The sequence below is a fragment of the Idiotropiscis lumnitzeri genome, chromosome 7, assembly GCF_059441095.1.
Source record: "Idiotropiscis lumnitzeri isolate Australia: NSW breed Sydney's pygmy pipehorse chromosome 7, RoL_Ilum_1.0, whole genome shotgun sequence".
Taxonomy (NCBI): domain Eukaryota; kingdom Metazoa; phylum Chordata; class Actinopteri; order Syngnathiformes; family Syngnathidae; genus Idiotropiscis; species Idiotropiscis lumnitzeri.
This window is the reverse complement of record NC_142397.1, coordinates 13445572-13471258: the sequence shown is the minus strand read 5'-3', so window position 1 is coordinate 13471258 and position 25687 is coordinate 13445572. Positions and strand designations below refer to the sequence as shown.

Here is a 25687-nt window from a genome sequence, read left to right as displayed (position 1 = left end):
CTTGATGTGAGCATTATTAAAATGGGTTTAGTTTAATTGCTTAAATTCAATAAATGCACATGCACATTTGTAATCTAACATCCCAATTTAATTGAAATTGAGATGTTGTGTAAAATGTCAATAAAAACACAATACCATGATTTTCAAATACATTTCAACCTCTATTTAAATGAATACACTACAAAGAAATGAAAAATAATGGCCAAGGTAGATTGAACACTCTAAATAGTCAATGAATCAGGTGTGTTGCAGCAGGGACAGATGGAATACAGGCAGGACAGCGGTCCTCGAGGAACAGGATCGAACAGCCTTGGACTATTTTCTCACACAGTTGTTCACAAAGCGGTGAAACTTGCCCCATCTTTGCTTGTGCAATTCAGGGACACTCCTTTCATACCAAATCATGCCCCCACCGGCTCCCAATTAGCCTGTTCACCTGTGGGATGAGCATTCCTCAACTTTTTTTGCCACGTCAGAGTTTTTTTTTTTGGGGGGGGGACATGTCGCAGCCATAAAATTATAAATTTAAGATTATTTGCTAAAAACATTAACGTTTATCAGTTTGAACATTAAATATATTGTCTTTGTCGTGTATTCAATTAAATATGGGTTGAACATGATTTGCAAAGTATTGTAATCCGTTATTGTTTACTTTTTACACAACATCCCAACTTCAATGTAATTGGGATTGTATTAAGCAGGAGCTCAAACATTTTGGTCGATCAAAATTTTCTGAAGATTAAATAAGCTTTAAAGACCTGTTGCTGTCTTTCCCATGAACGATCTCATGGGATTCCACTCATTTTCATCCTTTTATATGAGTCCATGGCTTAATTTTTTTTAAACTCTTATTTGTGAGACTATTTCTTTCCGCCTTAGCCTTGTCATTCAACCTCCTTCGCTCATGCATACTGAGAATGAGTCTCTCTCGCTCTCACACACAAGCACAAACTGTGTCTCTATGGGCCATATGTTGACCCATGGTGGACCTGAATGCGGCCATCTGCCTGCCTTTTCCTATGCCCCACAGGGCAAGAGTGTGGGAGAATGTCTGTCAGATACAATACAACACACACACACATGCCTTTAACCCCTTTACAGCCACTAATCACTCCCAGACACCCCTCATGTTAAAAGTGACAAGATAATAGTGCTTGAATGAGTGTGGATGAAAGTCATTTATAGCTGGCCACTATCAATAAACTGCTATTGGTCTATCTGTATTTGTTGTTTTTATTTTTGGGAGGATGTATTTACTGCAAAGTCAAAGTTAACACTTTGCAAAACTTTCCTTTAATATATCACACTTATTTAAGTGATCAACAAAGTAGAGCTAAGCATTGTTGACGTGTCTTGTACAAGGCACAAAGTACCCTCCCACCCCCACCATTTCTCGTCTCCTTTCCTGCATGCCCAGTTGTTCACGTGGGGATTGGATATCTGTGTACTGTATGTAATGCATGAAGAAGAATGAATCAAAAACACAACCTTGTGAAAAGAGATGGAGATAAAGTCCAATAATAGATCATGTAAGCAGTGTTGTGCTAATGAAGCCAATAGCTCCCAATAGCCCTATAAACTACTGAGGCTACAATGCGAGAGGGACATCACTGAAGGAGGGGGATAAAGAAAGGGAAGACGAAGGGGGTTGGGGGGGTTGGACTGTCTTGGTGGCGAGTTAAGAGAGAAAGGAAATGGGTGGGAGACCGAGCTCGGTAAGATTAAACTCTCAAACAAAAGACTTCTTATCTCCGCATGAGATCTCCATGGCAGCATGCTGATGTCACACAGGCTCAGCGGGCCTTGGGGAATGTTCGTTTCTTCGATATGTTTTTGTAAAACTTTGCCCATATTAAACGAGCTGACACATAGACTTTCATATAGTCACTGTTGACCAACAAGAACGATATAAAAATGCATTCAGATCATAAACATCCGCCTGGGCATCTTCCAGTTGTTGGGGATAATGTACATATGCTGTAAACAAAACAATTCTACTAAGGTCAGCTGAGTCGTAACTATCTTCCTCTTTAGCTGTTGTTTAAATAACACTAAATCTAGTGGGTTGAATGTTGTGATCTCAAGTGCTGTTATTATAAACACAGGTTGAACGACATTCAAAATGAAATTTTGACTTGTGCTCATCTTTGACTGACGCTGTCAAAGGTATTAATTTAACAACACTTTAAATTGTAGAACTGCATTCTATAGCTGACTTAACCTAAATAATGCAATTACACCTCAGTATGATGCAGCAGTTTTACATTGAAAATGTCAATGTAATGTGAAAATTGAGCATTTGTGTCATAAAAATCTGTTGCACATCCATTATGCGCCAAATTAGAGTGCATGAGGTATATTGTATTAGAGGATCGTCGTTTGTACCAGGGCTCAACAATATAGCATTGAAGCATCAAGACTGTATAATGCTCAAGTTTCAATGCAGAATTCCATTTTCACCTACTTAATTTCGACACTCTCGCTCCAAACACTTTTTTTTTTTTTTTTTAGCTTTTTACAAAGTGCATTTATATCTATTAATTCAGCTTTCCATTTAGTTCTTGTCCTCATTTGTCATGACTCTCTGGTGAGCAAGAGTCCATCCCAACTGACTTTGGGGTGCACCCTGCACTGGACTTTGAAATGAAGTCAGTGAGACCGTTTTAAAGCGACTTTATTTCAAGAACAAAAATATATTAAACTTGATACAAGCATTAACAACTCAGAGTCATCTATAAATAGGTTATAATAAATTAAATAAATTTACTAAAAAAAGTATCACCTACAACCCTAAATAGGCCTCAGAATGTGTTGATGGAAAGGCCCTTTTAAATAGCGCAACAAGATGCAGTCACCTAACTACATTTAACACACAAAAAGAAGCTAGTTACATCTCTAAAAGGTTTAGCTTTAGTTTGTAGCTTAAGCGAGGCAAAAAAAAAAAAAAAAAAAAAAGCTACACAATCATTACAATACACAAAGCCAGGACAGCAAGAATTAATACTGGATGAGAGAAAAAAATGTTGGTTGTGCTCATCAAAACATCAGTGCGCCAGGCACACGTGAAAAAAAAATTCTGAATGTTTGTCATTAATATTTCAAGTCCTGTGTTCCACCTTCCACTCTTTTGTCTAAATGAAAAAAATAGTTTGCTTCAGCTTCATCCTGCTGACTGGTTAGGACTTTGCTCTGTCAACAAATAACAGAAGCAAAATCAGTTATCCAACATTGGAGTATCATTTGATTTAATTTCTGCTATAAGGGACGCTTATTTTATTTTATCTTAGACCAACTAGACAGGGAAGCAACACTTTTGACTTGTCAACACTCCTCTCTGGAACACACTGGCAAATTGTTCATCATGACCTGCAACCCTACAGGTACCTTCAAGTTGTTTAAAAACACAACAATGAGCTTTAAAGCCTCTGATCTGAGGCCAGTGACCGCACCATAACCTCGGACTGCACAGTTAGGCGGAAAGAGCAGCTTATAAAACAATACAGTACAGTGCCTCTTAGACATCAGGCCACATGGTGGTCCTGATTCCGCCATACGCAACATTCACCAACAAAATGTAAGGTCTTTGGTCTGGACAATAATGAAGAATAATCTCAGTGGCACTTTTAAAGAATCTATCTTCGCTAAGATTTTGAAGTCCTTAAGAAAAGCTTTCTGCATTTAATCAAACATTTATATGGAAGTCAGAGGAGAATTTTGGTATGCGTGGTCAAATTGTGTATTGTGGTACAGCCTAAAGGCAGATCCCAGCATTGTCCTCAGGAACAGAGAGCTGACTGAATACGGCGAGGCGTTTTCCGTCATTGATGCCACCGCAGGACTCCAATCCATTAAGGGAGCCGGGTGAGCTGCTCCCATCCTGGTCCTGATCGGAAAGGGATGTATAGGACAGGGATCTTGTACCGAGCGACTGTGAAAAGAACGCAGACGCGCCAGGGCTCTGCCTCAGGGATGGGGACGCAGACGGAGACAAACCAGAAGGGGAACAGCCAGAGTCTGGGGAGGGCAGGAAGGGAGAGCGTGGATCTGCAGCAGCAGGGGGTTGGTACTGGGGGGCATGGGAGGCCTCGAAGGTTGTAGACTCCATCTCCAAGAAGACGTTAGAAAGGAGATCGGTGATATCGGCACAAGGAGGAGAGACAGATGGCGCTCGTGAGAAAGAGGCACGGTGAGTTTGAGGAGGAAGGGTTTGCTGGGGAGCAGAAGGAAATCCCGCAAAACTGATGCTCTGTCTGATGAGGGGGATTCTGTGGGAGCGTGTGGAGGGAAGAGCAAGGGGTGCAAAACTTGAGGAGGAAGAGGAGCAGGGCAAGTGATTTTTTTCCTCCTCATTGTTGTGGACAAAGTGACAGCGGATCCCGTAAGGACAAAAGCCAATGGTGTGGAAGGTGCGGCACGGTTCTGTTTTGTACTTTGGATGCCTGCTGAGATCTCGTAGCTCCTCAGGCCCATGGGCGAACTGGCACTTGCCACCATATTTGCACATACCATTCTCTGTGAAGGAACGACACAGTTCTGTCTTGTAGCGGGTCGAGGTAGAGGAAGTGGTGGAGGTGGATAAAGACATGCTAGGGTTCAACATGGTGGGGCTGATGCCTTCTTGAGAGTCCTTCATGTCTGAATCAGGCCAGCCTAAACTTGCAGCTGTGGCACTGGAGGTTTCCACCATGCTGACCGAGCGCTGAGACAGGAAGCGTTGCTTTCGCCAATGGGTTGAATTAAGAAGAAGAGAAGCCTGGTGGCTCTCTGGTCGCTGTCCCCAAATAGAGGAGGATAGATGGACATTGTCTGGAGGACTGGTGCCAAGAGACGATGTGTCACAGCTATGTTGCCGTCCGATGTAACCTGGTGTCTTCATTGCTAAACTGAGGGATGATTGCTGAGTGTCCTGCCCTCTTAGGTCAAGACTCAGAAATTTCTGGAGAAAGAAGGGGGGAAAATACAGCATTGGCATTTAAAATAAAATAAATGAAATATATATCACCTTTACATCCACCTGACTCATCAAATCCAGAAAACAACACCTGTTGATGTTTACTTCATTGAAACTTGACTAAAGATGTGATGCCAACTCATTTTCTTCCTAGGGAGGGTTTTGCATATAATTAGCTGACTAGCACATTTCTCGCACAAACACCAACTTCACCATATTTTTTAAATGGAAAAAAAAAAGAAAAAAAAGAAGTTGACAAAGGGTGGAACTATGCCGTCCTAATCTGGTAGGGATTTACTTTTAAAGAGAAGAACTAAATCATAAAGCGTTGATCCCAACCTTTGTTGAGCAAAGGACCATCATTTATATTGCGAAAAATACCCAAAATATCAATAACACATTGAATATGTTCAATTACATACACACGGGTTAATTTTTTAATTTATAATGCAATATAATTAAATAATTCTGCCTTTCCTTATACTTCACTCACATAGTTAAACAAGGCGGCATTATTTTCATTACATAATTTTCCAGACCAAGTCAATGGAATTGGATAATTTCCACACAACACACCCGATAAAGTACTGCCCCCTAAACACGTGATGAACAGTTTCGCGTTTTTTTTTCAAAGAAATAGTTTCGATATTGACGTTCATTTAGAACACGATGCACACCGATCTAAACTATTTGAATTTGAACTCAGCGTATGACCAGCACATGATAGGCAACCAAATATGACACATTAGTTCCGAACCTGACTAACTTTGACGCCATGCAATAGTCACACAAAAGGCTACAACTTGATAATGAAGTCACGCCGAAAAAAACAAAAAAACTGTCGAGTTGCGCTAACTCGGAAGTATGGCCAAAATAGCCATGTCGTGCGCAAGTTGCCTCTTTTGGTTGTTTTGTTTTTGTGTGCGTGTTGTTTTTACCTTGCACATCATCTCGTCCAGGCCAGCGAACTGGTCGAGATGGTAAGACGGCATGATGCTTGCTGAGCTCTCAGTGTGCTACTGCCCACTCCCGCAGCGATGGACGCGGCCCAGCGACTTGCATGAGTCGATCAGAAGTTTCTGGTGAGCGAAGTGCTAAACAAGCTCAAGACGCCGACCACGTGTGCGTTTAAAACCGCAAACGGCTGCCGCAGGCCACTCCCACGCCGCCCATTCGCCGGCCCCAAAAGTTCATTTCTCAATGCCTGGCTGTCCTCACGGCTCATTTTGAAGTTAACGTCTATGAAATGCACACGCAAATACGTTTTATTGTAAACGTTTAAACGTTACTGAATGAGAGCGTGTAGCACTGGAGCTAACCCCCAAACAGGCAAGGGAACACCCAGAATGCATCGCTCTCTTGTAAACACGCTTCATTGAAAGTTTGTTCTGCACTTTATGAAGCGATGGGAAGTTGAAAAGTGTATGATGAAAATACGGAGTTACTATGCTAAAGTAGATTTTACTCATACTTGTGCTTTACTTGAGAACTTATTGCTCTGATTTTTTACTTTCACTTTCAATATTTGAAATCAGATATGTGTGCGTTGTTCGCTTTACTTTGTCAGTATAGGCTGGTTACTTTTTCAATCCCCAAGACAAAGAGGTATAGTCAACTGTGATTGCGATCTTGGAGTTTGGTATTACAGAAATTACAGGGACATCAGCAATACCGAGCAACATAAACCAAGGAGCATGAATGACAATGGCATCAAAACGGGAGAAGAAAGATATTCCCCATCCATGGCCTTATGCAAGAGAATTGCTGAATGGTGTAGACGACCAGAACTGTTTGTGGTGAATGCTTGTGTCATGTGCCGAAACCCCCCCACCTCTCATAGCTTTATTTAAAAAAATCTGTTTATCTGAGAATGAAAAATAAAACAAGCGTTTTTTTTTCAGTTTTCATTTGCTAATTTAGCTTTTTATTGTTATTTTTTCAAAGAAGCCATGGGAATATGTTTTGATAGCTTAAAAGTCAAGCCAATCTTAGCTGGCTCTTCACAATATGACGTGTCAAATATCAATGTGTGAAATGCCAATAATAAAAGCACTTTGCAAGTTTAGATGTTAAACATACAATTTGGAGCTCTGTATTTGTCTAAACGTATTTTATTGAACCATAGATAGCATTTTTTGACAATCTGTTGACAAAATGTTTATATGATGGTTGTTATTATGACAGACAGTATATATATATATATATATATTTCACTGAGATGGTATTTTAATGCTAAAATGTTTTCTATGACTTTTCAAATTAACTTTACAAAGCTGTGTTGTCTCTTTATGAAAGGTGTTCTAATCTAATATTTTTTTAAGCACTGTATGTTTATTATTATGATACATTCATATACTGACTGATAAAACATCTTTTAAAACACAGTTTTCCTCTCACGAGCAACAATGAGATATTTTTACATTCTTGTGAGGATGCATGGAGACAAAGTGCATCTCAACTGCTTGAAAATGCAAATGTGGAGCCCGAAGCACAGACAGATAACGGCGAGACAAACATATGGATTGAAGGGACAAGTTGGAGACAGCCTATCCCTATGACACAGACTGGGAGGAGTGAAGTCTTTGATTTCAAAGGTAAATGTGTGAAACATTCCACTGCAGAGAGGAGCTTTGACAATAAAGTATCGGAGTTGACTGGGCCTGCAAAAGCGCGTGCCTCTTATCACATACTCACCAGCATGCAACATAGATGTCAAAACAAAGCCAAAGGATATCCCATACACAGGTTTTATGCTGACCTGAAAAAATACCCCATCCTCTGGAGCATCATTGACAAAACCCTGTCATCTTTTTTTTCAGTATACCCCATAACCAGAAAGTCTGAACACACTTGAAACTGGATCAGTGCTAGAAGTCTTCAGTGAAAGATGAGTTGTGTGAAGACAATGAGTTTATTTTGGCCAAGTAGAAAGGTCTCCATTAAGTGTGTGTGCTTTTCACTCCGCCACCCCATCCCCCCCAACAACACACACACACACACACCCACACACACAATTGTAACGATGTAATTGTACAAGGTTTACTCTCTGACTGGCCCGGCCAGTTGTAACCAAGGTCTATAAAGCTTCTATCCCACTGAGCGGCGAACATAGCCAATGTTGCATTTCATCAGTGTTCGTAAAACGTCGTAAACATGTTCGCAAACAGGTTGAAGTAAACTTGTTCAAATCTATAGTTTCACTTTCAAAGCTGAAATTTGAGTACAACTGAAGAATGTAATAAGGGGGGGGAAATGCAATCACGAAGAAAACAAACTTTTTTTCCCTCGCTCAAAATGTTAAAGAATTGACAAAGCTCCAAAGTAGAGCAAAAAAAGTCCATGATTATGTTTTCATCAATCGGAAAAGCCACAGGACCACCCGTTTATTATAGTAGTTGTAGTATGCAGTAGTGTAGAATGGCACTGCCTCAAGCTGAAATGTGTTTCTAATATTTCAGTCCTGTCATTGAAAAGTTATAAGGGAAGTAAAAGAGTTGCCTGCTCTCAATATGATGCTGTGCAGTTATTCACCACAGCAATTGACAACTACAAGAAGACAAAGAAACATTGTTGATTGAATATTTCACATTCACAACTAAGCATTGTTTTTGTGAAGATAGACTTTGAGATGACATCACTTGTCATGGATCAGCATTACTGTCTGCATTCTATACGTGTAAAAATGTGCAACACATCTTGCGTATGTGTCATTCGGATGTGTTCACACCTTCAGGCGTGCAACCACAGAGGCATGTGTGCCTAGTCAGAACAACGGCTAATTATGTTCGGCAACAACAACTGCTGTAATTAGTTTAGAGTCCAAAGACATTTTCTCTGCATTTAGCCTCAGATTAAAACCAGCGCTGTGAACATGCAATTATCAAGAAGTCAACAACATTAAGTGCCTTGAGGCAATTGGCCACTCTGCCGATGTGGTTAGGTAAACAAGCGTTATCTGCGAACAAGCTATTTGGTTGGCAACTTGAGTTTAATTCTATAAACAAATCTCTTTGGGTTATTTTGGGATTACTGAGCATATAGGAGGGACCTGAAAGAGGAGGGGGGGGGACAAAGTAGGAGAAATCCTGAAAGGGAATTTTGCTTCTTGTTGAGTCCAGCTGGGCGAGAGTACCTTCAGTGCACAATGAGCTCAATGAGCTGCAGAGCCAAATAACAAACTAATGGCCCGCCTTCCACCACGCTATCCCTTTACACACTCACACACACACACACACACACACTCATATACTGGACCCAACACAGATGAGTGAATAGAAGGGAAGAGGGCTTGTTTGGTGGAATGGATTGTGGGGCGAGAGTTGTGGAATGGAACGTTTATAGGGAAATCATGAAAGAGAGGATTACAATTGATGGAGGGCATCATTAAGAATTTTGCAATAGCAAATGAATCAGACAGATGCCCAGAAATGTGTCAGTGGACCTATTTGTCTGCTTTGTTTAGCTATTTTTCTTACTGTGAAATGATTAACCAAGATTGTTTGAGAGGCATTTGCCTTTTCAACATCTGCTTAGTATGGGAAGAGATCAGAGAAGACGTTGCGACTGTGATGTAGACCAAACTGTTGCAGCAGGGTGCCTCATTTTGCCGCCTCGTTTCGAGAAATGATGAAGGAATATGCCGAATATATCTTTTTTTCCAATAACCATTGTTGCATTCCCCGGAGGAAAGAGAAGCTTTGAAAAGCTGCTTTGGGGATGGAGAACACAAATTGAAGATGACAAAACACTGCCAATTGATGTATAACTTGATTCAGAAATGGTTCTCTTTCTTGAGTTGCACACGCAGCGAAAAAATTCCATTGTGTGTAAGTGAAGTCATTCCTCTACAGACCCACAAAGGATTCTTGAGATAAGAGGCTACTATTACCAATGACATAATAAGGAGGGTGGGGTGGGGGTGTCCTGGTGGGCATGTGCTGGGATGTGGTGGGGCGGGTGCAGTAGACCTGATGAACATCTGCTCCTTTTTTCCTTTCCCTTTCCCCAACCCCCAACCTTCACCCCCCTTCCTTTCAATAATGAACCTCCAATGTGCGAGTGTTGCTGCTTTCAAAGCGTCTTTGGGTTTGAGGAGCTATTTATGCGACGCCATTTTGAACTTAAAAAAGTGATATATTTTGATACCTAAATATCCAAACATTTTGAGTTTGCTAACTTTGTGCTTTAAATTATTCTTTTAATCCAATGGTGAGAGTAATATTTTTAAAAACAAACAAAAAAATAGGCTCCATAATGCTATAATGCTCAATTTAAGTTTCAGTATGGGTAGGGGTTAATGAGATCTCGTTGCAATGAGGGTTTTTGTTTCTTCGCACTTTAAAGAAGTTTAATGTACAGACGACAACAATGTACAAATGTCAACAAGTCTTTAGACAGCACTAAAATAATTTCCAACTAGAACAGGGGTCTCAAACACATTTTGAAGTTATGGATTCCTTCGCAGGGCCGTTTTATGACTGTGAACCCAAATAAATATATGATCTCTTCATATTGCTACAAATATGAACACAACGCATTGATGAATAGTTTTGAACTCAAAGGCCAGTAAAAACTGTTTGTTTAAATACTATTAGATTTGCTGTATTTTAAAAGGATTTTTAAAAGTAACACAATTAGCAATTTTGGTATTTTGAAATGAAACATGAAGTCGATGCATGTACAGTAGTTTGATTTCGTGGGTCACATAAAATGATGTGGCGGGTAAGATCTGACCCACAGGCCTTGAGTCTAACACCTGTGATCTTGAAGCTGAAAATGGTTGAAAAGATAAAGATAAAGATGTCATTTAATATTCCCACAATGGGGAAATTTGCATTGTTACAGCAGCAAAGATATAGATCACACAGAGGCGGCGGCGTAATGTAGCCGTTAATGTATAACATTAGCAGCAGACATTCATAAAAAGCATGCAAATATACACAGTATATACGTATATCCACAGATCCCCATGTATACACTCTTACATCCCACATGTTGCCTTGTCCCTTCCTGTAAGTAATGGAATGTTAGCCTGGCTTGGGTCGTGTAGTTCCAAAACAGCATTGATGGAGCCACCCAGGTGTACAAAAGAAGAAACACAGCCAGCCAGCAACTGCCCATTGCCATGTTGATTAAAAAGAATAAAAATAAAAATCAAAGATGAAGAACTGCTGAGGCCATATAAAACGTGAAGTTGTACTAGGATTGTGCTGGGGATGTGTGGTCATGGCAGGCAAGTCAGGCACTGCCGCCCCCTGCTGGCCGTTCTCTGCATTTGAAGAAATAAAAAAAAAATACTTAATTAGTACATTATAATATTTTCTCTATTAGTTCGATGCTTGATTCATTGATTTTCTTTTCAGTTCAATAATTATCAATGTTTTCATTGATTCATTAGAATAACTGAATTTGTATTTCCTATTCAACTGAATGGGCAGGAAGTGAAGAGAGGCTGGAGGCAGAGAACATTCAATACTCCAGTGGCCACGCACACAAGAATTGCTACTTAGGCAGTTGGCGTTTGCCATTTATATTGCGATTGCCAATAAACATGTTTTATCACACATACAGTGCACATGATGGTAAGCAGTTTGTGTAATATATTATGTGAATGTGTGTGACATTTAATCTTTTTGATTGGCCAGAAAACTGAAAGTGCACAGTGGCGGGAAAAAAGTACATTGCCGCCAGATCTGCGCTCCATTGACGCAAAGCCGCCCAAACACATACATAAACCACTAACCCGTGGTTGAGAACGTGCAGACATAGCCACCATCCAGAACCAGGAGTCCATGGCAATGTATTACATTTATTCATATTGAGGTACCTGTGTACTGTTTGCTGCCAATAAATTCATCATAGCTAGTCAAATTCTTTTCTAACTAAATCAAATTGGTTCAATGAGTCAAATTACACTTTTTGAAGAATTGCTGTGAAACGGGAAGTACTGAATCACGACAGCTTCATCATCTTCATCATTGTCGTCCTGAGTATATGTTGTTTGTTGCATTGTTTGCACAATATTTGATCTTACTCTCTCAATGAATACATGTTCAACATTTTCCTACAAGTAAAGCTACTTGCGTTAAAACTGTTGGCAAACGTCTTTGCAACCGTTTGCAACCTTGACCAGAACAAAATTTGGTCTGCGCGCAAACACTGGTCAACCTTTGCCGCTCAGTGAGATACGGATACGGAGGTAACCTGGAAAATAACCCCTGGGATAGAGGGGGGTTTATTTACTGTGTTCACCTCATTTATTGCACTCCTCATCGGTTCAACAAAGTCCCATTCTTTACTGTCCATTTAATTTTCTATCCCTTCATTCACTAGCAGATATTGAAAAGACTCTTTACAATGAGACCTGGGAGGAGAAACACTCCACATCTACCAATAATTGGCCTGGCATGCATTTTACAGCACTTTCTATCTTTAGACAGGAGATCGCTTTGACAAATTATTGTCTGTTCAGTTTATGAAATATTTAAAAAATCCAATTGTTTTAGTTTACCTTTCCTTCTTTGGAAACGTAGGCAGAGATTCAACAACATTTCCGAGTTTCTCTCTTTTGCAAATGCACAGTGTGTCATTAGAGGCATGGCAAATGTATAAACACAACGTGTATGACTTCCTCTTGTTTTTGTTCAGGCAGGCACAAAACGCTACGTGCACACCCACAAACGCCGCACAGTAGGGTTCTACTCACAGGGCAAAGTTCACAACCTAACCTTTAACCTCTGACATCATTCAATCCTTACCCTTCTCTGCTATTCCCTGGAATTCTCTCCTGTGGATTCAGTTTGAAGGTGAAAGTGGAGGAGAGCAAGGAAAAAGTTACAAGAAGCTTTCAAACCAAGATAACGGTAACAAATGTCCACTGGGAGTGTTGTGACATGTCTTAATGTATCTGTTGCTACACAGTTGTTATGCTCTGTTCTTTTTATGATGTCATATAGGCTTGATGCTTGGAGGATTTAAGATTGAGTTACTCAGTGACACATCGTCAGTATGTCAACTAGCTTTCTTTGTGTGAGGATGTCAGCGATCTTCCATGTGTTCTGAATCCACGGTTGCTTGTTATTACATGGAATTTTTGTATATAATGACTTTTACGTCACCACTTCCGTCTCCTGTCTGCTTCTGGGTCCAAACCCCACTACTCACGTGACAGGGAGACTGGTATGGAAAAGGGAAGCAACATTTTGGAGAAGAGTGTGTGTGGGTGTGTGTGTGTCTATGTGCCAAATCACTCATTTTTTTGGGTGGATAGAGGCAAAAGAGGAGTCTGCTTTGTTGCAGTGAGCCTCAGACCTCCAGGCATCCACAACAGATGCATGTGAAACACACAATAATGCCAAATGTACTGTAAAAGATTGTCTTGTTGTATTTGTATCTGCATGGCATTCAAGGCTGTTTTTCACGCTTTGCTTCTCAAACAGCCTCAAACATATTTAGAGTGTCAGTTAAAAAGTATGATAATAATAATAATTAATAATAATAATAATAATAATAATAATTATTATTATTATAATAATAATAATAATAATAATAATAATAATAATAATAATAATAATAATAATAATAATAATAATAATGGAGTCTATCCCAACTGTCGTTGGGTGAGAGGCAGGGCACATCCTGAGCTGAAGCCTGTAAAATGCAGTGCCCAAATATACAAACAACCCTATAAACTTACATTCACACCTATGGACAGTTTGGAGTGTTCAGTTAACCTACTATGCATATTTTTGACAATGTGGGAGGAACTGAAAGTGTTTTTTTCATTGACATTTGGCAATAAGGCCTGTTTACCGTATATGTAGGCCAACTGAAGGTTCACAAGATTACGCGATGGTATTACAGTGCCCTCTGCTGGAGCATGAAGATGAACATCCATCCATCCTTCTTCTGTACCGCTTCTCCTCACCAGGGTCGCGAGGGGGTGCTCGAGCCTATCCCCGCTATCTTCGGGCAGTAGGCGGACACCCTGAACTGGTTGCCAGCCAATTGCAGGGCACACAGAAACAAACAACCATCCGCACTCACAACCATACATAGGGGCAATTTAGAGTGTTCAATCGGTCTGCCACGCATGTTTTTGGAATGTGGGAGGAATCCGGAGTACCCGGAGGAAGCCCACGCAAGCACGGGGAGAACATGCAAACTCCACATAGGATGGCCGGAGCCGGGATCGAACCCACGCCCGATGCTGTCTCTCACTGTGAGGCCATCGTGCTAACCAGTCGTCCACCGTGCCGCAGATGTTCATTTATTATTATTTAATACATTATAGCAATGGATGGCTTGAAATTTAACATGACGTTGACCTGGTATAATCTGGTTTCCCAGTCAAGCATAAATAGTAATTTCATCATGACACTGAACTTCAGGCGGTTTATTTTTTCCTCTTTGTCTCATTTCATAAAGAAATGAAATATTGCAAAAATAAATAAATAAAAAGGGTTCAAAAAATAACAGAGGAAATTCATGTGATTGGCGATTAAATGAGTCGGGAAGTCTTACAGAGTTACTTCACAAGAGTAAAACGAATGACAGGGGGAGCTGTTGCCCCATTTCCAAACGCATTTTCATTTGATGAGATGAAAACACGGATTTAAATCCGCTACCCCGGGTTGTGTTGGTGAAGCTATTCATGTCTGTTCCTATAAACGCGAAACACATTTAAAAAAAAAGTGCCTGCTGTGAGACGAATGGAAGGAGTCAGAATTGAACGTTTTTCAAACAACTTAAACGAGTCGTGTCATTGGAAGTGAGCCACACAATTTGTGTTTGTTGAGCAACCAGTCATGCACGTCATTCAAGTCAACCCAAAACAAAACAAACGGACAAATCTTTGCTTCAATAACAGGGAGATAGCAGGTTTCACAATTTTCATCCAACTCCCCTGTATTACTTATTGCCTGTAATCAGCATCAGGCCCAAAGCAAATTGATGTTATGCATTTAAATACAATAATGACTCCAGGGGAGTAGTAAGAGTAGAGTGACTAAGGGGGGCATGTTAGGAACGTTTGCCTAGTTAAATACAGTACAGGTACCACAGTGTTTTTTTTTTTTCATTCGAAAAAAGTATTGGAATCATTTTCTCGTAGTTTTTTGTAAACTGTCTGTGGAATACAAGTGTTCAACATGTGGGAGGGTGAGAAAGTAATGGGAAGTGCTCACTGAATAGAGGAATTTGAACATTTGCATACTAGTTTATTTGTAAATGTTGCAGAAAAATGGCATGAGCGTGACTAGCGCCATTAGATGAATTATAATAAGCAATAAAAGTGTATGGGACATAAAACAAAAAAAGTTTGACATTGACAAATGTAATACGTCAGCCTGGTGATTACATATTCAGTAAAAATGACTCTTTCCCAGGGCTCGCTTTTCTCTTCAGACTGGGCTGTTTGAGATTGAGCAGCTGATTGCCAAGTCGCAATGCTCTAACCTCACCCTGGTTGCTCATTGGAGGCAGAATCAGCAGTGGCTGATTTGCATAACACAAAACATCCTCCCCAAGAGGAGTAATTTCAACTAGGGTGTGAAAGGTGTTACGTATGCTGAACTGTCATTCTTCATCTGTTGCGTATTTTGACAGAAAAATGTCACAGACTTTGGAACTGTGAAAACATCTCTCCTTTTCAATTCGAAAATCATAAAAAAAAAACATCTGCACTAATAAGTGTTTCACGTACAAAATGGGCATAAAGCATTGAACTTCCGTATTTATTTTCCTGGTAAATGACAACAGTCAAGGTTGTTAGATATTCAAATTTTACATGAAAAACAAGTGTTTTACAATAAAGTAGTCCTCATGAGTATGTATACATATTTGTGTGCGCATGTTTATCACTGTGTGACCCTGTCCTTATCCAGTCAGAAGTGGGCCAGGAAGTTTGCGAGTGAACTTTCCGCTGGAATGAATGTTTGCCATGTTTGCAAAAAATCTAGTTTACGCCTATCAGATGCCAAGCTGTGTACGTGTTGGCTATGAGAGTTTTACTTGGCCTACTGCCTTACTTTGCGTTCTATCTTCTATTCAGGCACCCGTCTGTGGGAGTGCATGCACCTACTTATTGGGGAGATAGATTTGCTTCAAAAAATGTTATCAGCTGATCTTAGATGAAAAATAGGGTTGATATATGTTGTAGTGTGTGTTTTATATGTGGTAAATGATTATTCCCCGTGTGTATATTCTCACACAGTACATATATACTGTAACTGTATCCAGGCAACCATTCATAACATTGATCAGTGTTTGATCAGGCACATATTGATGAATGTGGTGCTTTTACTAACATGTATTCCCCGGTGTCCAGGCAACGTTTAATTAACACGTATAGCAGCCTGTTCTTAGACTGGGTGGGGGCGGGCCTCACTGACCTGTTTACCTCTTGACCCGAGCACCTCCTTTAGGAATTGATTTCTACGACATGGTTCAGGGAACAGTTGTTGCTTGTACAGTACAGTGGTTACTTGCTGGCTTCCTTACAGACAATGTGGGTTCAATTCCCACTGAGCAACGGTGTGAGTGTGAATGGTTTTCTGTCTCTTTGTGCCCTGTGATTGACAGGCACCAGGCCAAAGTGAAGTCCACCTTTCACGCAGTTAGGCTCCAGCTCCCTGAACAGGGTACGTATATAGAAAATGGATGGTTGAAATTATACAATTATGCTAATGTAAGTCAGTGCTCCTCAATTGTTTGTTATGCTCCTTGAATTTGGAAGAAGAAAATGTCTTCGCCCAACTAGAAATAGTATCATTTGTCTATTAATTTCACCCCATCCCTATTAAAATGAAAGAAAACAAAAACAAAGGAACAGAGAAGAACTTACAACACAGAAGAACTTTATGAACATTTATTTTAGTTTCTCTCCACCGTTATTTTCATCAGTGTTTAATATTTTCCCATGGTGTCTCTAAAGCTCTTTGTTCACGGCACTTCATATCTCCTGGGGCCTAAAAGTCCAACCTTCTAACCTTTATGCCACCTTTCCTTCACCTTTGTTGGATAATGTAATCAGATCAAGGAGAGATGAAAAGGTAAAAGGTGTTTTCTTTCCAAGGACAGAACTCTTTGCAATGAATTGGGCTCCAGTTTTCCTAACTGACGTCAGCGCGCGATGATGAGTATTGCTGACGTAAGTCACGTGAAAAAATACCGATGATAATTGTTGTTTTTGGGAAGGATCACAGGTGCGTTCATTGATTTGGAATTTGCCTCCTCTCTAATAAATTATGGAACCGTGCGCACTCCTTTACAATGAGAGCACCGCTGCCATCTACTGTAGTGGATGTTAAACTACACTTTATTCTTTTACAGCAAAAATGAATGGCTGAATCTCAAAATACTTTCATAAAATTATATATATTTTTTAAATTTAACATCCATGGCATGTGCATTTCATTTGAAACTCAAAAACATAATAGCATATATTCAAGGGTTGCCCTTGGTTTGTGTTTCTATGTGTTATGCTTTACGTGGTGCAGTGCAAACATAACGTGGTTGTGAATGATGATTGTGTGTTTGTGTGCATGTAAAATGTGGCATGCTCAATGACTGCACTTCATTGTGTTGCTAAACTAGCGGTAAAAAAATATGATAAAAAAAACCTCCCCATGTTATCGTGCTTTTTGACATATTGTTTGACCACTAAGCCAAACAAATATCCCCCGTCAGTCAGCTTCCTCTTTCTTACATTCGTCAGTACCTACAACACGCATCACGCTGCAAAACCACTTCCCATTTGAGGTGTGGCAATTTAGAAAATGCTGCCTTGCCACTGTGTTATATTTCCAGCATTTCCAGATCACTTTTACTGCTAGCATATATGGACAAAAGTATTGAGACAAATGTCCAGAACACCTTGAAGAAATGAAAACTGAAAAACAGACAGGGAGCGATGTACTTTATAACTGCTACCGCTTTTTGGGGAAAAATTTCAACAAGTTTGACAAGTTTGTCAGTGGGCCACCATCTTGTTCATCTCAAAGCTGTTAAATTGGCTTGAGGCCAGACTCCAATCAAGTTATTTCACACCTAACTAATCCAAACTTGTCTTTATGGAGCTTGCTTGGGGCTCTGGCTCAAAATCATGATGGAACAGATAGATGCCATAAACTGAGCCCACAAAATTGGAAGCATGAACTTGTCCAGGAGAGCCGAAAAAAATTGACATGGGTAACAAATCAATCTAACCCATCTGATTGATTGATTAATTAGGAGGTTTGCCTTTATAGTGTATAACATTTGTGTTACTAGGCACTTTTATCTTGAGGGCACCAGAAGAAGGCAGGTTCAAGCAGCAGCAGAAGCAAAATATGCAGTTGGGCTGCCGTTGGCTGTAGAGGTGTGCTTTTATGCCTAGTCGTACAGTCATTTTACTGTGCTCACGGGATTCAACAAATCCCAAGTGGAGGAATTGTGAATGGTTGATAAAGTGAGTGTGAATCTGTGACTGTGTTATTTACCATATGCACAAAGAGGAAAGAACATTGTGGATGGCTGTACAATACAGTGCAATTGAGTGCAATTACCTTGAGCAAGCAAAAACCATGAAACATGAAAATATTTTACATGAAATATGACCCAGATGGGGGCACTTCAATTAAAGTCCCCCCCCAAAAAAAACTACAGGGATGCCACGCCTCTTACACAGGTACTAAGAGAGTGTCAAAATTACAAGTGTTGCAAAGAATTTAAAAAGTAAAACAATAGATTGACCAAATAATGTCTGCCATGATGGGTATAACTGATGAACAGAGATCTATAGATGCAACACTTGAGTCAGATCGGTGTTCGTCACACACCAAAATTTATTTGTGAACAAAATTATGTATTAAAGCATAAGGCAAACTCATCATTGTAAAGCAATATAAGTATTGCTTATATTACAGTATCACTGTCTCGAAATTGTAATGCATTATATTTTTATTCATTATGAGTTTATCCGACCAAAAAAAACTACAACATTGAAAGTAAACCCTCGAAGGGACACTTGACTGATCTTAACATTCGCACCTATGTGATAGGCCTGTATTAAAAAAATGACGTCAACAAGAAAAGTCCCCCCCCAAAAAAGACTCTGAAATGGTTTAAGAGTATTTTTGGGCAAACTAGCCGGGGACATTGCCACGCCGCAAAATTAGGTGGAGTCTGCATGACGGAAGCATCAGCCTGGCTACGTCATTGAAGGAAGCGCAAAAACAGTTCACTATTGTTTCCTGCCTTCCTGTGGTTATGAAACAAATTTAGAACATTTAAGGCAGCAAATATGTCGAACCGATACATTATGACTGGGTGTAGACATTGAATTAAGGGGTCAGCCTATATGAATTCTCGAAGGATCAGAAAGTGACAAAACTCTGGACCTCTTAAATAAAACTGACTCGTGCAAAATTGAATGCACCTGGCAAGAGTAGTATGATTTGCAGCAGCCATTTTGATGAGTCTGATTTTGCAGATGAAGGGCTTTGGTCGAAGTTTGGAGTTCCTTAATCCCATAGACAACTCCAAATGCAATCCCAAAAATAAAAGGCACCATCGAGGGGAGGAACATGGACCCGAGCCTCCAGAAAAGCGACAATACACTGGCAGACTCTGTGCTCAAAGACGGTAGAATAGAAAGATAAGTCTTTTGACATGAATTCTAGTTAAAGAAAAATATCTTTCCAAAAATACTAAGTTTTGTTAATATACTGGACATTTCATTAGGTATGGTAGTTTACGACTACCGGCACTTTAACACTGTTTGGCAAATGCTAAATATACGCATTAAACTACGCAACAGTGTCACATCTCAGTCTTTGCTGAAAAATAGGTTATATTACCAAAAATGCAGACGTAAGGTTTTTATTTTATGTTTCCTGAGTGTGCCGGACATTTATATATGCTTGGTGTAGCATAATGCAATATTTCTCTTTATATGGAACACTTTTGTTTCAATCTAGTCAATCCTGTCCCTGTAAATATCTCAACTGGTGCTTTATGCCGCGTACATCCTGACCATGGACAACAAAGGAGCAGTGTGCATGCGCGCATCCGCCCTGCCTCATATATGAAGCTCTGCCGGTGTATCTGCTCACTTCCACATTTCCTTATTCTCATATAAATCAGCTATAGAGAGGTTAATCCTTGTAATTGCTGAAGTGGTCATAAATAGGGATGTCCACATAAATTTCGGTGCCAATTGCTCACCGTTTTTGGACATTATAAGCAATGTAAATACAATGAATCCAATGGAGGGAGTGTGATCGGCCCCTTTCATGACTCCCACCAAGACATGGAGAGAACGGAGGGGGCGTGGCCATATTCCGCAATAAAAGTAGGCATTATTCAAGTCGTCACTTATTTCCTAATTTCTCCTAAATGCATGGATAAAAAAGAAAGTAATTATTCCTGATCAAAATATATATATATATGTATATAACTATCGGGAGTTTTGAAAAGTAAACTTTAAATTGAACCTTTATGATTTTTCAAGCAAATCAATCAAAAGAAAACTAATTTTATAGACACAGATTGAAGTGAGACAGTCAGAAATCAGCTATTTTTGAAACATCTTACTTTCAACTTTGTTACCGATGGGTGGGACACAGTAAGACCCAATGAACCTTTTACGTGATTAAATACTTACCTTGTTGGTACTTTAGTTACAGGTCTGGAAACATTTATTGCTCACGTGTTGACACAAGCCTTTCTCCAGAATTTCACCAAAGTGGCTGTGCACCCTCTGAGGCCAAACATAAACCACAATCTGGAGGTGCAAATGAAAACTCTTGACAGGACATCGATTTGCTTTGGTGACTTACATCATGTGACGTTTGAAAAAGACACCTAATGAGATTTTTGCTGACTTAGCTGTCTCCGTGCATTGAGTATGACAAGGTACACCCGGCGAGTTGGCTCATGTGGCTCTCCTCTGCTTTTCCATGATGCTTATTTTCAAGAGAAGGAATTCTGCTTTACACTTTTCACCGTGCTGGTGTCACTTTGTGTTCCTGGGAACACCGCCAAGAATACACATACTCAAAAGTCATTCCTTTTCGCCTATTAACTCCGTGTACAGTACACACGCACTCACACAGACCTCTAACCACTCAATTTTCAATCCACCTGTTTAAACATAGCTGTGCGTGTACAGTACGTGCATATGTGTGCGAGCGATCCAGAACAGAGGGTCTATTGTCCTCCAGGTTAAGACGTGGCTGCTGTGTCATGAGTTGACTCTGCAGTCACAAGCTCATTGCTTATTTTAGCGTAAAACTAATGCAGTGAACCTGAAATAACAGACTCTCTGAAAGCAAGCAGCTGAGCTACTATGCCTTCAGCAGTCTGACTTTGTTGGGATAAGAACATACGGTACATCACACCAGAAGAAATAATATTTGGAATAAAAAAAAAAATGACCTTCATTCTCATTTTAATTGCATTAAACTGTTGCAGTAGCACACACGGAAGCGGGGAGCAGATTTGGGGTTTTGGGGCCCTTCTCAAGGCAATAGTAATAGCATAGCAATAACAGGTATGTCAAGAAATATACTGTCTCAAATCTCAAGCCCAAGGAGTAATTATTTTATCCAACTGATCGTCCAGATATAATAAGCAATATCATTCGTCAATGTATTTATGAACCTAATAAGACATTTTTCATTTTAAGTTCCAAGTTCTACAATAGGTCAGTGACATTAACAATATTCTCTTCAGTTGAACTTCCAGATGTCTTTTTGAATAGTGTGTCATCTCATTTGTTGTTGAACTTTCAAAATAGATTGACATTCTTTAAATCAGATATGTGAAGTACGTGAAAGGTTTTATTTTCATGTCCACCAATCGGACTGTTTTTGGGACAAGTTAATACCCCCGACTAATGTTTAACAAAAATGACCAACACAGTGATAAATTACCACTCTAAATCAAGGCGGTGAACATCAAATGAACATGTTAAAGTGCATATAAACAGGGAAATATGTAACTTGCAAAGTAAAAATTCCAATGATTCATTGTAGAGGATCTCTGCGCATGACTACACGAACAGACTCATTTTAATCACAGTTGAAAACATTTTGTAATAAGATGATTTCAGATTTGCTCATATTGAATAAGTTATTTTGCCTTCCGCACAGAACGCTGTGTTCCCATGCGCATTTTCACCCATCTGTTCATAATAAACGTACTGACACGGGGCTAATTTATTTGCATACCAAGTTACGAAAAGTACATAAAAACAGGAAGCAAGAAGTCTAAAAGGAGAAGCATGTTCGGAGTGTGAGGGGGAACAGGAAGCGTGCAGTGAACATGTATGGGCCCATTGTGAAAGATCTGCTTTAATAACGCAAACAGATGTGAAACAGCCTGAAGGGACTTTCTTTTGCTGCTCAACACCCCGATGCAACTGATCGCACCAGAGACAAAATTGATTAGTTTGACAATTTTGTTAGAACTGTACACATTTCTCATATTGCAATGTAATTCATTTGAAAAGAGAGATTTAGGTTTTAGGATGAGGAGTGGATTTAAAGTGTAAACAAGTCAATTAAATCCGGTTATAACTAAACCATGGGGTATCATTTCATAGGCTCTGTAAAACTGTGAAACAGAAAAATATTAATGTCATGTCATGATCCACACCTCTTATCCTGTCCAGGGTTGCGGGAGGGTGCTGGAGCCCATCACAGCTGTCTATTGGCGAAAGGCGCACCACACCCTGACATAGACACCGTCACCGAGTGAGAACCGAACCCGAGTCAAAAAATAAATATTTTTGTTCGGCATTTTCAAAAGGATTACAGTTATTAAAAGAATGCTTGCAATACCTCAACTTTATTAAAAGGGAGACAATGTTAGCTGAAAATAATGCCTAGATGCACGTGATTTGCTTTAGCAAGTCAAATAAAAGTAATTGGTGGGCCAGATCCAGCCCCCAGCGCTTAAATTTGACACCTGTCCCAGAGAGCAATTATAGATCGGTGTGATTGCAGGTGTGAGAGCAGAGGCAACTGATCCGTTGTGGCGCCCCTGAATATCAAAGCCGAAAGGAAAAGAAGAAGTGATTGTGGCCCGTGCAAAACCAATGCTATCAAATAAAAATGGTCTTTGTCGAGGCTTTTGCTTTGTGTTTTGTTTTTTTCACACACGTAGAAGCCAAAGTTGACATGACTTTATAAGTGCAGTATTTGGGTTTCAAATTGGACATAAGTAAAGCTACAATGCTGGACACAGCAGAGATGATGTAAATCGACACTTTGCTATAGTTATAAAAGCTTGAGCTTAAAACGCCCACTGTGGAATGGGATGGGCCATTGTTGTTTTTGTTAGGACATTGTCAACAATATCTGCTCTGAAAGGAGTCTCCAAAAGTCTCCAATAACACCATGCATGGGGCCTAAATTTGTTGCTGTTGTATTTATGAATGAAATATGATGACATCCACCACACATATTGCTTGGAATCTTGTCAGTATGCACCTTGATCAAATTTACCGAAATCGCAACACAACCTGATATACAACTTATGCTGACGTCCGACTACAACAATGTAGCATGTACAGCGATGGCTCTGGTGCAGCTGCTTTCGCAACTCGACCACCACAAATGTTGCTGTACTTTGTGTCATGGATTCAATTACCACTATAACCATCTGTGTTTTCATTAAAGTGTTCACGAATCGGGATCGGAACCGATTGAGAGTTGCAAAGAAGCTGTTGTGTTTTGTGTGTTTATTGAAAAGTTGAACACTTATGCAGTTGAACAAATTCCACATAGTTGTGTGACGAATCTGCAGACAGGAAGAAAAAGATTACTCACAAACATTGCTCCAGTGGCTACAGCTGGAAATGGGAGCCAATTAATCTGAAAGCCAGTTTAACCGTCTCACATGGAGTGCACTCGCTGGAAAAGGCAAAGTCGGAAGTTGCCTTTATTTCTGTCACTGCTGACGCACATCACACATAATCCCGCCGTTGTAAACAACCTCTCCATCCGTCCCTGCAAGCGTTTTTCGTCTGCTGTTGTGTTCAACCGTATAGAGTGCCGAGCCAGCACCATGTGGACCATGCGTTCGTGGTTCCTGCAGAACTCCGCTCCGGAGTGGACTTGCACTTCTTCCTGCTGTCTTGCATGCCCATGAACCGTTTCCCTCCTGCCTCTTTACCTTTTATCCCGCCACCTGGACGACGTGCGCCGACGGGCTCTTTGCGGCAGGACGCGATGATTGGGAGGGGTCTGGTTGGTGTCAGACTTGAATTGTGGCCTCTTGCCTGGTCCAAGACAAAGAACAAATTTATCTGGTAATATGACAGCCCAACAGGTGGTGAAACACAAATATGTTGTGTAGTTTGAGCTGAGCTGCTTCCCAGCTGGTCCAAAGCAGGGGTAGGGAACTGTTTTAGACCTCTCCCTACTCCAAAACATCGTTTCAGGCTTCCACAGGACTCGTTGATGCGCTGATCTTTGAATCAGGCGTGTTTGGAGTAGGGAGACATTTAAAACGGGCAGGGTATGGCTCTCCAGGAACCGGAGTTCCCTACCCTAGGTCTAAAGTTTAGTCTACTTTCAGCCACAAAGTCAGGTGTGTCTGGGGCGCATAAAAAATAAATGCCCAACGTTTGCTGCAACGCCCAGCATGGTCTGCCAAATTCCCAAACACACAATACTAGGCTTGCACAGGCACGAAAATCAATCAGTTTAGTGTATCTGAGTGCTGTCTACAAAAACATTGCAGAATGCAATTCTTACAATACAGTGAATACATAGAATAGAGACAGAAAATAACGTCGAAAAAGCCGCAGAGAAATAAACCACACATACCAGAAATGTATCATGTGCAGATATTGCTACAGATCTGTTTTGATGGTCAAATTTACCTTGACATGGCAATAATTTGAGGCTGAAATCTGATTGGACAAAAAAAAATGAGAGCGCATAGATGAAGTGTTTTAAATAAATTAATCCAATTTCATGGAACAAATATTAGAATTAGTTTGTAAAGCGACGACCTTGCTGGCCTTGACGGCTTACCACAGAGTATAGTAGCTTTTTTTTTTTAAATTAACTTTTTTTTTTTGTTAATAAACGTGTGCTTTCCAGTTATATAGAGGTGTAAAATGAAACAAAATAAGGAATGTTTTTGGTTCTGTTGACTCTCATAAATTGCACCGGCAAGTAAGCGTTAAAGCTGCACAAATAAAAACAAAAAAAGTCAAGCTGTCAACAGGGGAGAGTTCAGGGATTTTTACTGCCTCTCCCTTCATGCCTCAACCCCCCCCCCCACGCCCTTCTGCCTCCCCAATGTCTCCTCCCACTGTTCCCTATGTTTGCGTCACAGTAGCGGCTCTGGCGCAGAAGTGAGGTCGGAGGGAAAGAGAGCAGGAGGCGGTACGAGCTCAGGCCTGTGGCGAGGAATGTGGCAGAGGGAGCGAATATGGCTAAAAAAGGATCGCACTTCCACTCTGCTGCTGCTGTGATGTCACTTCTCAAATATTTCCTCCTTCCTTCTCCAACAGCCCAACTTGTTGACATAGCACTTTCTCAATAATCCCTTCTTAATTTTAGCCCATTTCATCGTCTTTGTCATCTAAATAATTAGGCAAATTGACAAAAAGAGAACTTTTTAAAAGATCTATGCGAAGCACATAGATGCAGAGTGATTTGTGTGTCTAGCGTTCCAGTTGTCAATCATAATTAATTGATTTGAATTGTCTTTTATTCAATTGGATTTTTTTTTCACGTG

The 25687-nt window shown here is 40.2% G+C and overlaps 1 protein-coding gene across 1 annotated transcript; it reads right to left on the bottom strand.

Moving 5' to 3' along the window:
- Positions 1-2657: 2657 nt before the first annotated feature.
- On the bottom strand, positions 2658-6284 carry LOC148333644 (mRNA decay activator protein ZFP36L2-A-like). The gene is made up of 2 exons (XM_088300821.1): positions 5890-6284; positions 2658-4936 (listed from the first exon to the last, which is right to left on the bottom strand). The coding sequence occupies exons 1-2, from the start codon at positions 5941-5943 to the stop codon at positions 3752-3754; spliced, it is 1239 nt and encodes a 412-aa protein (XP_088156947.1). The 5' UTR covers positions 5944-6284; the 3' UTR covers positions 2658-3751.
- Between the last annotated feature and the right edge of the window lie 19403 nt (positions 6285-25687).